Here is a 12,833-nt window from a genome sequence, read left to right on the forward strand (position 1 = left end):
GCGGGGTGCGTGACCGGGGGGTGGGGTGGGGAATTCGGGGAGACCCTGGAGGAGGCGTCCCGGGCTGCCTTTGACTAGGAAGTGGAAAGGAGGGGTGGCCGGGAGGCAGTGTCTGGGCGGGGCGAGGGGACGGGAGGAATCAGTGTCTTAGTATTTTTGCCCTTAGCCCCTGATTTTTTTCCTTCCTTCAGGGACCCTAAGCACGCACGTCTAAGGCATGCACGTTAACGTTTGTTAAGCGCCTGTAGACTATGAGTCTGTCCGCCTCACGGGCCAGTGCATATATAGTGATCAGCTTTAACGGATTTAATGTGCAGTGGCAGTATCTGGTTTGGGAGACGAGAATCGCGCTAACAGGGACGTTTTACCGTGAAAGGGTTTCCTGCCTTTTGGAAACGCCTTCTCTGTGAAGGCCTGAAATTGAGGGTCCGTCCCTAACCCCGGTGGTTTAAACTCTGCAGTCTTTTTACATCACGTTTCAGATTTATGCCAGGTTTTCTTTCAGTAATACAGCTCTACATGGTTTTTCTGTGGACTACTTATCTGAAATCGGTGGGGATGAAAAACTAACTCTGAACACACCTACAACTCCGCTCTTAGTCACTGCCTCTTGCTTCTAAATGCTGTCCTTTGTTTACTGCATAATGATGGACAGACTAGGTGCCTGTAAATTGCAGGTGGTAATGGAATGCCCCGTAGATTGTACACAGCTATTAAGTCAGATGCAGATAATGATGTGACTCAAATTGACATTCATATAATCTTAAAGATGAATTTGTATTAATCACTTCAAATTTTGACTGAAGTCACGGAACAGTTGTTTAAAGGTTATTTAAACAGAGAGGTGGGTTTTTAGTTTAAAAAAATAACCTGGTTATATTTAACCTGTACAGCAGGCCTTTTTTTTTTTGACCCATCTCTTCACTTTTCTCTATTAATGCGCACGAAAATGAAGAAAAATTCACTGAAAGGGGTAAAATCACATTATTTTTTAAAAAGCTCTGAATTACCAAATAGTCTGAGTTTGCCTTAATGCAGTATTAGGCTAGAAATCATGTGATCTGACGTGTTTTGGTCAAACTGACACCTGTTTTGTGTGGGTGCATTAGTCTGGCAGCCCAGGTAGCAATTTCTATTCGGGTTTTTTTTTTTAGATTCTTATTGCAACTGTGCAGCTTTTATATCTGATTCTATTTCAGTTCCTCCAAGCTGTTTTCTTCAATGAGTTATTTCCAGAGTATTTACTTAAACCCTATGAAAGCATCAGCCTCTATGGTACTTAATATCCTTTATTAGAGTACAGGACAGTGCCATCATGTAAAGCAAACAGATTTCCTGTGGTTTTGTACTGATGGTCCCTGCTTGCTTTTGAATACAGATATCTCAATGTACCTTGGTAAAGCGTTTGTCTTTTATTTAGTGCTTCTGCGGATGACCTAGTCTCCTACCAACCTGGAGAGTGTGCTTTTTTTTTTAACTGCTGTTTTTAGGGGAGTCAGCACAGCGTTTTGTTATTTTTTTCTTGTCATTAGCAGATACAAAACTTGTTTCCCTAGATACCAATATACAAATACGGAAATTTGTGTATTGATATACAAATGTTTAATCAGTGTTAACTCTTCTTACTCATTGCAAGATAGTAGAAATTACAGATTCTAGTAAAATACCAATCAAGACATACATTGAGTTGTCTCAAAAAAGTTGTCCCTTTAGAAAAATAAAGCTAGGCAAATTATGTTTTCTTGATTCATCTCAGAGGTTGTTTTTTCCAAGTAGTGCAATTGGATAATGTCACTGTTCAGTTTTCTCGGTCAGTTCATGGCTGCTTTCTTTCTTTAGATAGTTTTCTCATTGTGCTGAGTTTAAGAAGCTCTTCGTCTGTCTGTTACCTGCATATAAGTACTACTGTTTCTGCAGGCTGCAAGAGTCAATGTGTAATAAGGAAGTGAAAAAAAAAACCCACCCAAAACGTTAAAAAAAACCCGAAAACCCTAACCAAAAAAACCCAAACCAAGAAACCCATAGAAGGATAGAAACCCCAACAAGACACTAAGCAGATGTGGTTGTGAAAATGGCTGAAGGGATTATTTTTATTGCTGCTTGACCCCGTGTTCTTTTTAAGATTTCTACAGAATGAAGTTAGCCCATTTTGTTGTTTAAAGATGAAGTGACAGGACTCTTTGTGTGGGGCAGTTCTGTCAGTCCAAAAAGTTCAATCATGTCTGTAAAGCAAAGTCTACTTACTTCAGGATTCTTAACAGCATACTTTTGCAGAGTAGGGCAGGCATCAGAAACCTGTCACAGGTGTTGTGGTGTACTCTTTTCCTTTTGCCAAGCGAAATATCCTGGAAGAAACATGATAGGAACTAGGAGGTTATTGTATCTCTGACAGGAGGACAAAAAGGTTATCGCTGGTCATTGACAGAAGTTACTGATATTTTGCTGGAGATGGCAGCTTTCAGTTTATACTTGCTGCTGAGTTTTGACCTCGGGTTGAGGGGGGAGATGCTGTTCCACAGATGTTCCTTTCATTATGGTATGGCTTTCACTCAGCTTTGTCCATTACTGTCTTTCATATTTCTTCCATATTTTGGTAACTTTCTTGGTGACTTTTGTTCAAATGTGATTATGGTGTTTGAAACGGAGCATAAGGCAAGGAAGTCTCTAGCTTCTTGTTTCTTCAAGTGTTTTAACTGAAATATTCAAGATTTGTAGAAGGACAAGTTTTCCAAAACTGTTTGATGATCTTTTCCTGAGAGTACTTCAAGCACAACAAGAAAAATGGATGTAGCATTCTAAAAATGGCTGAGGTACCAAAGACATGAAAACCAGAAGCATGGTGGGTGTCTTTATTACTAATTTTTGAAGAACCGGGAGAACTGCAAGTTGGCAGACTAGTCTGCTTCCTTTTGAATTCCTGAAAAAAATTCTGGAGCACAAGCTATTTGTAAGCATCTAGATCATAGTAGCTGAGTAAAAGAGAGCATCAGCTTGTCAAGGACAAGTTGTGGAAGTAATCTTACTTGTTTCACTGACAGACCTACTGTATACAAGAGGATCAGTGGATATCTTAGATTTTGTCTTTAATAGGACCTTTAATTATGTTTCTCAGGCTGTTCTTGCTAGGGAGGAATAGTTGGGTACAACTGCTGTTGTGATTAAGGAGACCAGTCCCTTGTCAACTGTTTTTTCCTCATTTTCACAAAAAGTTTACGTAGTGAAATAATGTGATTATTAAAACTTAAGAAGGCACGAAGCTCGGAGGGTTTGCAGACGTTTTTGAGTGTGGGAATCAGCATGCCTTGAAGATTCAGAAGCCTGAATCTTCCCCTCCCACTGGGGAGGGGAAGGGTGCAAATGAGTAAAGTTTTGTGCCTGCGCTTAAGCAGGAGTAATCAACCTCACAAATAGCAGAGAGAATTTGAAGAACTTAATAAGCTGAAATGTGTGAAGGGAAGGTCAGGCAGGTTACACTTCTACGTATACCTTTCGGTAAGGCGTGTGAAACAAATTTACCCACAGCTCAGGCTTCCTTGGACAACAGCTGGGATACTGCGAGGGTTGCAGTCATTGTAGAAGAAAGCATGTAAGCTGGAGAGAGTGTCAAGCAAAGCAATGAGAAATCTGCAGGAAGTGTGATATTAGACTGATTGGGAGGGATTGAAGCACCAATTACAGTAGTCTGCAAAATGAACAATCTGCTGGTAAAATGCTTTCCTGCAAAGTTTGAAAAGAATAAAACTGTGGTACAGTCTGATCTGAGATTTCTGATTAAAGGAGTATTGGAGTCCACTTTAGTGAGACCAAGGTTGTTCTTCACAGATATGCTGCACTCTTTTTATCCTTTCTTTAAGAATATAATACTGGAGTGTCTCTGTTGTTAAATTCGGTACTGTGTAAAAGCTTTAAGAAAGTGTGGGTTTTTGTTCTCTGCTGTTTCCTTTGGTAAGTTGAGTATTTTTGTACCAGTTAGTTTATTTGTAATGTAGATTGTCATGAGTATTGTTAGTCTTGAGGTGGGCAAGGTAGTTTAATGCTGTTGATAGTAGGGAGTCTCCAAGGGAATTAAGTGTGAACTGAGCAACTCGTGGTGCTTGCAGAGAATTAGTAGCTGGGTTTGGACTCTAGAGGATTTCATGTTAGAATTCTGAAATATATGTCCTTCCATTCACGAAGTTAGAAACTTACTGATTTTGTCTATGTCTGAAACAAAGCAAGAAATCTTAAGTCATGCACAAGAGCATGACTTTGTCTATTACTGGTTAAGTTCCACTTCAGTGCCAGTGTTTCAGCTTTCGATCTTGCTTGTATTAATCCATAGCTGCCTTACTCTCCAGAAATGGACTATGCCCAATAGACACTCTTCCTTCAGAGTGAGGAGTTTTGTTACTTTCTGTCATTTTGCTTAAAATAAGTTGAAGGTTGTGCAGTGCAAGAGAACTCTTCTGAAGTAGTTTGTGGATCTCAGAAGAACATTTGTTAATGGTTCTGGAATTTCAGCTAGCTGATACTAGGGAGATAATAGTGAGAAGCCTGTCTAAATAAAATTAAGAAACAGGATTATGGGTAAGGAACTTGACTTTCTTTGAGCTAACAAGCAAGTCCAGAAGCAAATGCTGCTTGCCACAGGAAGGCATGGCTTTAAAGCCTGGAGAAATACATTTTAAGGTCTAATATAAATAATTCTAGAAGCACTCGAATACAACTGTGCTGTTAGACAAGATTTGGTTCACAGTAAGAATTCCTCTCAAGCACTGCATTTTTCACCTTGCGGAGTTTTTTCCATTTAAGGTATTCATGTGGAGAGCTAGTTTTAAGTGGTTTTTATCTAAAAATTTTGAACTGTAGATTTGAAAATGTGTATACGTTATTTCAAACCAGCTATTACTTGTTATCAGTTGAACTCTGGTAAAAATTAGGCCTTTCGTTTTGTATTTTGAGATTTAAATAGGAACCAGGTGAAGAACAAGAAGATGTAGTTTACTTCGATAACTGCAAAGTTGCTTTTGTCTTTGAAAGTGAGTTGTGGCAGGACTGAATTCCCTCTCTATTTTGGCATATTCATATGTTTTTATAACCTTTTTGAAAATTCCCTTTTGGTAGTACTGAGTGCAGCATCTTGCACAAAACCTTTAAACCTTCTGTTTTGGTAACAGCTCTTTAGGTGTGACTGTATTAAAAAAATTGTATAGGTGTGACTAATGGAGGGTATGCGGTATAATTTTTTTTGTTTACATAGCATAAGGTGTGGCTATAATGAGCACCAAAAGCTACATATGTCAGATAGCACTGCCTTAATGAAGTCGATACAGTATTTCTTTTAATTTTTTTTTTTTTTTTTGGTGTTTGGATTTTCCTCCTACACTATAAATACAAGATACTTTTCTGGGGAAGCAAGAATGGTATAGTAGAACAGACAAGCATATGCTTAGAATAAGTGATTGAGAAATTGGTTAGATATCCTGGATTCATGATTTTCAATGATCTAACCAAAATGTAGTACCAGCAGATAGTAAGGAGATACTTTGACCTAACTGAAAGGCTGATAATTTGATAAACGTGTGAGATGAAAGGCAGATGATACAAAGCACACACATCTTTGATAGAAAACAGAAAAGTAACTCAAGTTATTTTCAGAATATGGAATGCTCTGTTTGTAACAGCCACTATGGAGTAAACAGACTGATGCTCTGTTTAAATGGGGGGGAGCAAATCTTCAGGGAAAAATCACAGAATAATTGTCCTGTATGTCCTCAAGGAAGTATTAGCATCAAAAATAATTTTTTTAGTGGAAATAAGCCAGTTTTCACTGCTTAGTGCCCTCATCCATAACAGATCTGCTCTAAGCAGTATACTGAGAGATTAGTAAAACAAATGGTTCACTGTAATGAATTCTGAAGGGATTTAAAAGTAAATTGAGGGAAATTTTTGTAGTAGCATTTCTTATAAATCTCTAAAGTTCTGGTGAAAAGTTAAAGCACTGAAAATACAACACTGGGGAAGGCATAGCAAAAACCATTTCAGTTAAACCAAACCAGCTACAGTGGTAGTCTTGATGGAGAAGCAAGTCAGTTTGACCAGAGTAATAAACTTTTTTTTGTTTGGTTTTTAATGTGTGAAGTGTCTGTGGTAAAATCATGCTTGTTAAAAAGGTCAAAAGCAGTTTAACTAATGATGTCACAAGTCAGTAAAATTTTCTCAAATAGATTTGTGGAGCTTGCTGCCCCTTTGCATAATAGGATGCTTGTATTAAGACGTATGAACTTCCCAGGTGCTTTTAGTAATGCTAACTAACGTATACTCTGCTGTATCTTTAAGCTCTGTTAACTCCACGTACAGAATTTAAATGCATAGTTGAGGAACAGACCATTTAAAAAGTTCCTCATTAGCTTTCCAGAAACATTTAATTTAGACATTTAACCCTTCATCCAAATTAGTTGATTTCTTCTAAAAAGGAATTATAAAAAAAAAAGACCAGAATAGATTTTCTTTTCAAATTTATACTGCACTTAAAAATTAGGCTTGTAGTCTCACTAAAATGCAAGAGATTTGACTCCTGGATCTATTGTATATCAAGAAGATGAAGAGCAACTGTCCTAATATGTTGCTAGAAATGACAAAGTTGGAATGACATGTTACTTTGATTTCTGCAGAGGACTTTAGAACACATTGCTGAAAATCTTGTTCTTGATCCAATCAGAGTTTTTGTCATGTGAAATAAGAAAATTGTATTAATATGTTTAAAAATGCCGGTTAAGCAACTCTTCCCTGTGTAAACATCTTCCAGCGATTTTAATGTTGTTAAATGTCTTTTTGTCTTACAGTTCTGGTCTGCTTTGTTAAGTGAGCTGTGCTGTGTAGCTGGAGTGAGCATTCAATAATGAGTGGTGCAGCACTGGGCCTTGAGATAGTATTTGTCTTTTTTCTGGCCTTATTCCTACTTCATCGGTATGGAGACTTCAAGAAACAGCATAGGCTGGTGATCGTAGCAACTTTATTGGCTTGGTATCTTTGCTTTCTTATTGTATTTATACTGCCTCTGGATGTCAGTACGGTAAGAAACTTGTGAGATTTTCTGCTTTGTTGTGTAAAAATTTGCTGCTTTGTGTATGGTTTCTTTTTTTAAATCATATTTCAAAAGACAATATCTCAAACAGCGAATATGTTTTCCAAAGTGTCTTACTGAACACTTGTTATCTTCTTGCATGACAGTGTCTGTGTTTACAATTAATTTGATTTTATATTGGTCTCATCAGATAACAGATCTGTTTCAAGTATTCTAAAAATTCATTATTGGTTTATAACAATCTTTTATCTGTTAAAAAACGTAAAAACATTTTCGGGTTTTTACTTCCTTATCCTGCAGATTGCATGTTGTTTTGAGGGTTTGTTAGTATAATTGCTCCCAAATGTAAACCTGGAGTACAGGAAATGTCTTTGAAAATGGACTTACTATTTTTAAGTAAATGTTATACCTTTTTTTGGTCACTGATAGAAAATTAATTGTCTTTTAGACTATTTATAATCGATGCAAACTTGCTGTAAACTCCAGCCCTGCAGAAAATAATGGCTCCTACGTTACTCTTGCCCCAAGGTATGACCTATGATTTCTTCGTTAGACTGTTTTTAAAGAAGTATTTTATGATGTTCTTTTTTTGAATGATAGGAGTGACTGTGGTTTTAGGACTAATAAACAAGTGTTACCTGTATGACATTTGAAGATTGTAAGAATACAGGAAGGTGAGGGAAGAAGTGAAGAAAAGTCCATCTGTTGGTAGTAATTATATAGTAGTTATACCTGATTACCTAAAAATTCCCCTTTTTTATTATGTCGTGCTAGATTTCTTCTATTTTATTGTTAAAGCAGTACAGCTAAGCTTTTTGAGCAATCTTGGTTATCTGTGAGGAGAGGCCTTGGTGAAAGCTTATTTGTCCTTCACATTCTTAGACTTTAGATCTGAAAATCTGGTTTTATACCTTATGAGTGAAATTCATGTCTTGTATGTAAGCAGCATATCTAATTGCTTGTTATAATTGCATATATATAGTAATTAGAGTTATCTGAAATTTACTGTATTCTGCCAAAGTAAAAATAGCCTGCTCACTGTCTTTGGCAGGAATGAAGTAATTCCTAAAACATGGCAAATGTAGGCAAATGTGAGCTCTCTCCATGGCTGCTCATTCTTAAGCCTCCATTCGCTACTTCCACGTCTCATAGATGTGTGCAATCATCTGTAAGGTGATTACGGCATCTAAGATGTCGGTTGATATGTCCGTGCAAAGTATTGCCAGTTTTGTTAGCCTAACGGAGGCTGTTTGAAGATTGTGTATCCATGGAAGAACAGTATGCCAGACTTAGTGACACAACATTGTACTCTTTATTTAAGACCACCCAATGTACATTAATTAAATGTATTTAGGTAAATACACGATTTTAAAACTATTCGATAGCCTTTCAGTTTACCTATGGTTTCAGAACATGCTGATGAGTGTTACACTATAATATACGATTGAGCATATAAAATAGGAATACCGACTGAAGTAGTAATTGAGCAGGTACTGTGCTGGTTCAACTCCAGTCTTAAAACACTGAAACCTTTAGTCACACTGTCCATTCTATGGTAATTTGATAGCTTTGAAAATATTTAGGCTGTTTACCTAAAAACTCAGAACTCAGGCTTAACTAGTTTGACCCTGGAAAACACGTCTCAATAGATACTCCTATCAAGTTGTCTGTATTGCCCCTTTACTCACCATTGCTTCATTACCAGACAGGTGTGGGGAGAAAACCTGAAGTGTGTCTTAGTGAGGATGGACACTTTGTCTTTTGCTCTTTTTTTACTAAAAAAGGCTGTCATGGTTTTTCTGGTCTTCTGAAGCAAACAGTGCATGTTAGATAAGCCTGACTAAATGCAGCTGGGTGGCAGAAGAGACAACTAATACGCTTTTTTAACTTTAACTTAACATTTTTTAAAAACCTGCGGCACTAACTGAAGTTGAATGATCTTTTGTCTACAGAAATGTTTTTTCTCTTCATGAAGAACGTAATTCCACCCCAAAAAGAAAAATTGCACCCTTAAATTGCTTAATTACTTAATTCTTTACAGTCACTGAGCTACCGGTTTTTTTTCTCTAAGAAAGCTGTTGCGTCTGGATATGTTATTTATAGTGAGGAGAATGATAAATATTTTTAAGTGGTGGTTCAGTTTGTTCTGAGGTGCTTAATGGTAGACTACATACTCAGATAGTAATGTACTACTTCTATGCTATTATCAAAGACCTTTCTAGACAGGGGAATTTATAGAAAATAGTTTTTATAGTTTTCTCCCTACAATTAACAATAAGCTTCTTTACATTGTTACTACAGCAAGCAGAAATGTTTCAAACCATGGAGTTATATTCCTGATGGAATTATGCCAATTTTCTGGCGTGTTGTATATTGGACATCACAGTTTCTAACATGGTAAGTAAGGCAAAAGAATATGAAAGACAGTGATACAGATGTAATTTCTTATGTGCAACATCTTAACTGTCATAGCATACTCTTTAAGAATACACTATTCCACAGAGCTATCTAATCATATGTTTTTTATATATATAATCATGTATTGCTAGCAGTGAAATTTCTCACTTCTCTGTTAGTTACTATACTAAATTAAGCATACTGGTTTGTTTGGTTGGTTTTTTCCCCTCCTTTTCAGGTAGCAGCTATTTATTCTTCATTCACTTCTATGGTTGGAACTGAGTAATTTACACATAGAGGAGTTTATGTATAGATTGTCTGAAAAAAATGGGGTTTAAGCAACTGGACACCAAAATAATTCCATTAATAACATGGGTGATTTTTGAGTAATATTATAAATTGTTTGGTTTTATTGGATATACTATATAAAGCTATAGATACAGCTACAGGAAAGAGGTGGTCAGTGCTGCTGGGTTAGGTTAATGTGTGCTTTCTGGTCAACCTATCAAATAATTATTTTTGTAGCTCAGTCAAGGATATCAGAGAGTCCTCAGTTAGCACAGGTTTTTCTTAGTAAAGCTAACTATTGTTTTTATCTGCAGCTTGTTTAAGGATTGCCATCAGACTGGTACATCTGGAAGAAAAACATTTAACTAGCTAATCTGTTAGAAGCTTAGGAGTCTTCATCTTAAACAACTCTGTCTCTGTATCATACCACTGCTAAACTACCTTTTTGGTGTGTTCTTTTTTTTTTCTGGTTGGCTGATGTGGTTTGGTTTTGTTTGCTTTCCTCCTAGGATTCTGCTACCTTTCATGCAGTCATATGCTAGATCAGGAGGGTTCTCCATTACTGGAAAGATTAAAACTGCATTAATTGAGAATGCAATCTATTATGGCACTTATTTGCTGATTTTTGGAGCATTTTTAATATATGTGGCTGTAAACCCAAACTTCAATTTACAATGGTAAGAATAACGTTGTAAGCACTTGCATGAGTTCTTATGAAATTGTCGCAGGTAGTCTCTTCTGTAGATGAAATGTGTGTTTTTTAAAAAAACAATTTAAGGTGATCTGATTTTTGCTAGGGAGTTGGAAAGTTTTGTTAACCTTTTTATGGAAAGGACTTTTCAACTATTTACAGAAATATGCCTTTAGGTTTTGATATGTATGGAAGAGGAATCCTCTTATATTTCCAATGGGGTTTTTTCCTCCCTTCAAATGCATTTGCAAACTTAATCCTGAAACTTCCTCCATGTTTTCAGAATAACATTTTTCAAAAAGTCTGTGTCAGTATTTCCTGTGTAGCACTTCTGTTTACTGTAGATTCTATTTAAAGGCGACAAGGGAAGTTAAAATAATTGGTATTTATAACGTTGCTTATGGTCTTCCATACTAGATACGGTAGTAAACCCTGTCGTGGAATGCCTGGTTACTTTCAACTTCCACTTCTGAATATGAATCGTGTTCTAAGGCCGTTTCTTTTAGTGACTGCCATTATGGTGTTTCAGCCGCACTTTAAGGTTGCAAAGTTCATGTTGTTTCCTAAAGGAAGCACTCCTTTGAGAACAAACATTCTGTCTTCCTTCCAGAGGGGGCAGAAACATAGGAGATACAGAAAAACCATGGCATCTTTGAATATGGTGAAGTAGCAGGCCGATGCTCGGCAAGAATTGCAGATGATGCTAAGTCTGTTACTATAAACTTTAAAGCCATATTGGTGCATAGATACTTCAAGGTTGCTTTCTTGCAGGTGGGGCAGAAGGATGTGGTTTGTTTGCCTGTTTTTTCTTACTTGTTTTTTCTGTTTTTTTTTTTCCGTTAGGAGCCAACTTCAGACGATTGGGATAGCTGCTGCAAACACATGGGGTCTTTTTCTTCTTGTGTTGCTTTTGGGTTATGGTTTGGTAGAAATTCCCCGTTCTCACTGGAATGGAGCCAAGAGGGGTTATCTGCTCATGAAGACCTATTTCAAAGCTGCAAAACTAATGACTGAAAAAGCCGACGCAGCAGAGAATTTAGAGGATATTATGGAGGTAAGTAACTAGCTTTCACTGTGAAATAAATGAAGGCTGCTGTTAATCATTTCTGAATTTCCTGGTGCTTGGCAGATCTCCCAGGAAAACACAAGTAGTGTGAACTCACTGTGAAACACCACTAAATTAAGAAAATCATCATAGTGTGCCACTTGATGACAGTGAATCCTGTGTAAAAAAAATAGTCCCTAATGTGAAAAACTTGGCAAGTTGCTAGCCATTTTTTTTTTATTATTCTTTTATTAACCATTTTGGAGTACTATTGGTCACTACTGAACAACTTTCCAGAGTGAACTTGAAATACAGTGTACAGTTGTTTCATTACTGTTTATGCAAATTGTGTGTGTCTGCTTTTATGCTCTGATCCCAGTATATTTCTGGGATCATGAGAAGAGCTTCATGTTGGATTTGTGGGACCATGCTATGTGCCTTGTGAGAAGAGGTCATAGAGATAATTGTTTTTTTCAAAGAATTTGTTTTGACTCTGTACTATTGTTATTTCTGAGTAATAGGCTCTAATGTAGCTCAAGAACAGAATGGAAATGCAACCCCTTGAATAGCTATTATGTGTTATGTTGCTCTGATATCATGGCTTAGAAGCAATACTTCTAAAGAGTTGTAGGGTAGGGTGATGATTTCTTCCGTTATAAGTCAAAATAATAGTAAAAAGTCCTGAGTATTTTAAAATAATTGCTATAAACATCCAAAAAGGACTTAACTACAAAACTTTCTAGGAAATGAGCAATAAAAACTTTGTTTACCAGGATAGCACTTAGAACAGAACAGAATAATTCAGTTGGAAAGAGTCCTACAACGATCATCTAGTCGAAATGCCTGAAGAAGCAGGTGCAGGTCTCTTCTCCCTGGTATCCAGTGATAGGACTGGCTCAAAGCTGTAACAGGGAAAGTTTAGACTGGTCATTAGGAAGCCTGTCTTTCCCAAGAGAGTGGACATACACTAGAACTGGCTTCCTAGAAAGGTGTCCCAATGTTGCAAGTCTGTCAGTGTTTAAGAGGCATTTGGACAATGCCCTTAATAACATGTTTTAAGGCGGCTGGACTAGAGGGTCGTGCTTAAACACAGCATACCTTGTGCCTCAAAGGCTCTTTCGTGGTTTAAAAAATCCAAAGTTTTGGTGGAGTCACCAGTTCTGGAGCCAGGTATTGATATCCTGGGCTCACCTGTTTCTTCCAAGGTCACCCACCATTACTGGAAGGATTGAAGAAAACACTACCTGTGCTCCTGAATTTTTTAGCATTCTTCCCAGAGCTCTGAAATATCTTTTAATTGACTTCAGACTTTTCCAACATCGTTAGTACCTGTGTGAAAAAGCAGG

The 12,833-nt window shown here is 37.1% G+C and overlaps 1 protein-coding gene across 1 annotated transcript in view; it reads left to right on the forward strand.

The window, feature by feature from the left end:
* The first annotated feature begins 6,880 nt into the window (after nucleotides 1–6,880).
* The window catches only part of LMBRD2 (LMBR1 domain containing 2), a 19,689-nt gene continuing 13,736 nt past the window's right edge, over nucleotides 6,881–12,833 (forward strand). The window contains exons 1-5 of the mRNA XM_010142153.1: nucleotides 6,881–7,054; nucleotides 7,515–7,594; nucleotides 9,368–9,463; nucleotides 10,261–10,428; nucleotides 11,286–11,496. Of these exons, the coding sequence (XP_010140455.1) occupies nucleotides 6,881–7,054; nucleotides 7,515–7,594; nucleotides 9,368–9,463; nucleotides 10,261–10,428; nucleotides 11,286–11,496 (729 nt within the window). The remainder of the gene's footprint in view (nucleotides 7,055–7,514; nucleotides 7,595–9,367; nucleotides 9,464–10,260; nucleotides 10,429–11,285; nucleotides 11,497–12,833) is intronic.

This window comes from Buceros rhinoceros, unplaced genomic scaffold (genome assembly GCF_000710305.1).
Source record: "Buceros rhinoceros silvestris isolate BGI_N320 unplaced genomic scaffold, ASM71030v1 scaffold18000, whole genome shotgun sequence".
Lineage (NCBI taxonomy): Eukaryota > Metazoa > Chordata > Aves > Bucerotiformes > Bucerotidae > Buceros > Buceros rhinoceros.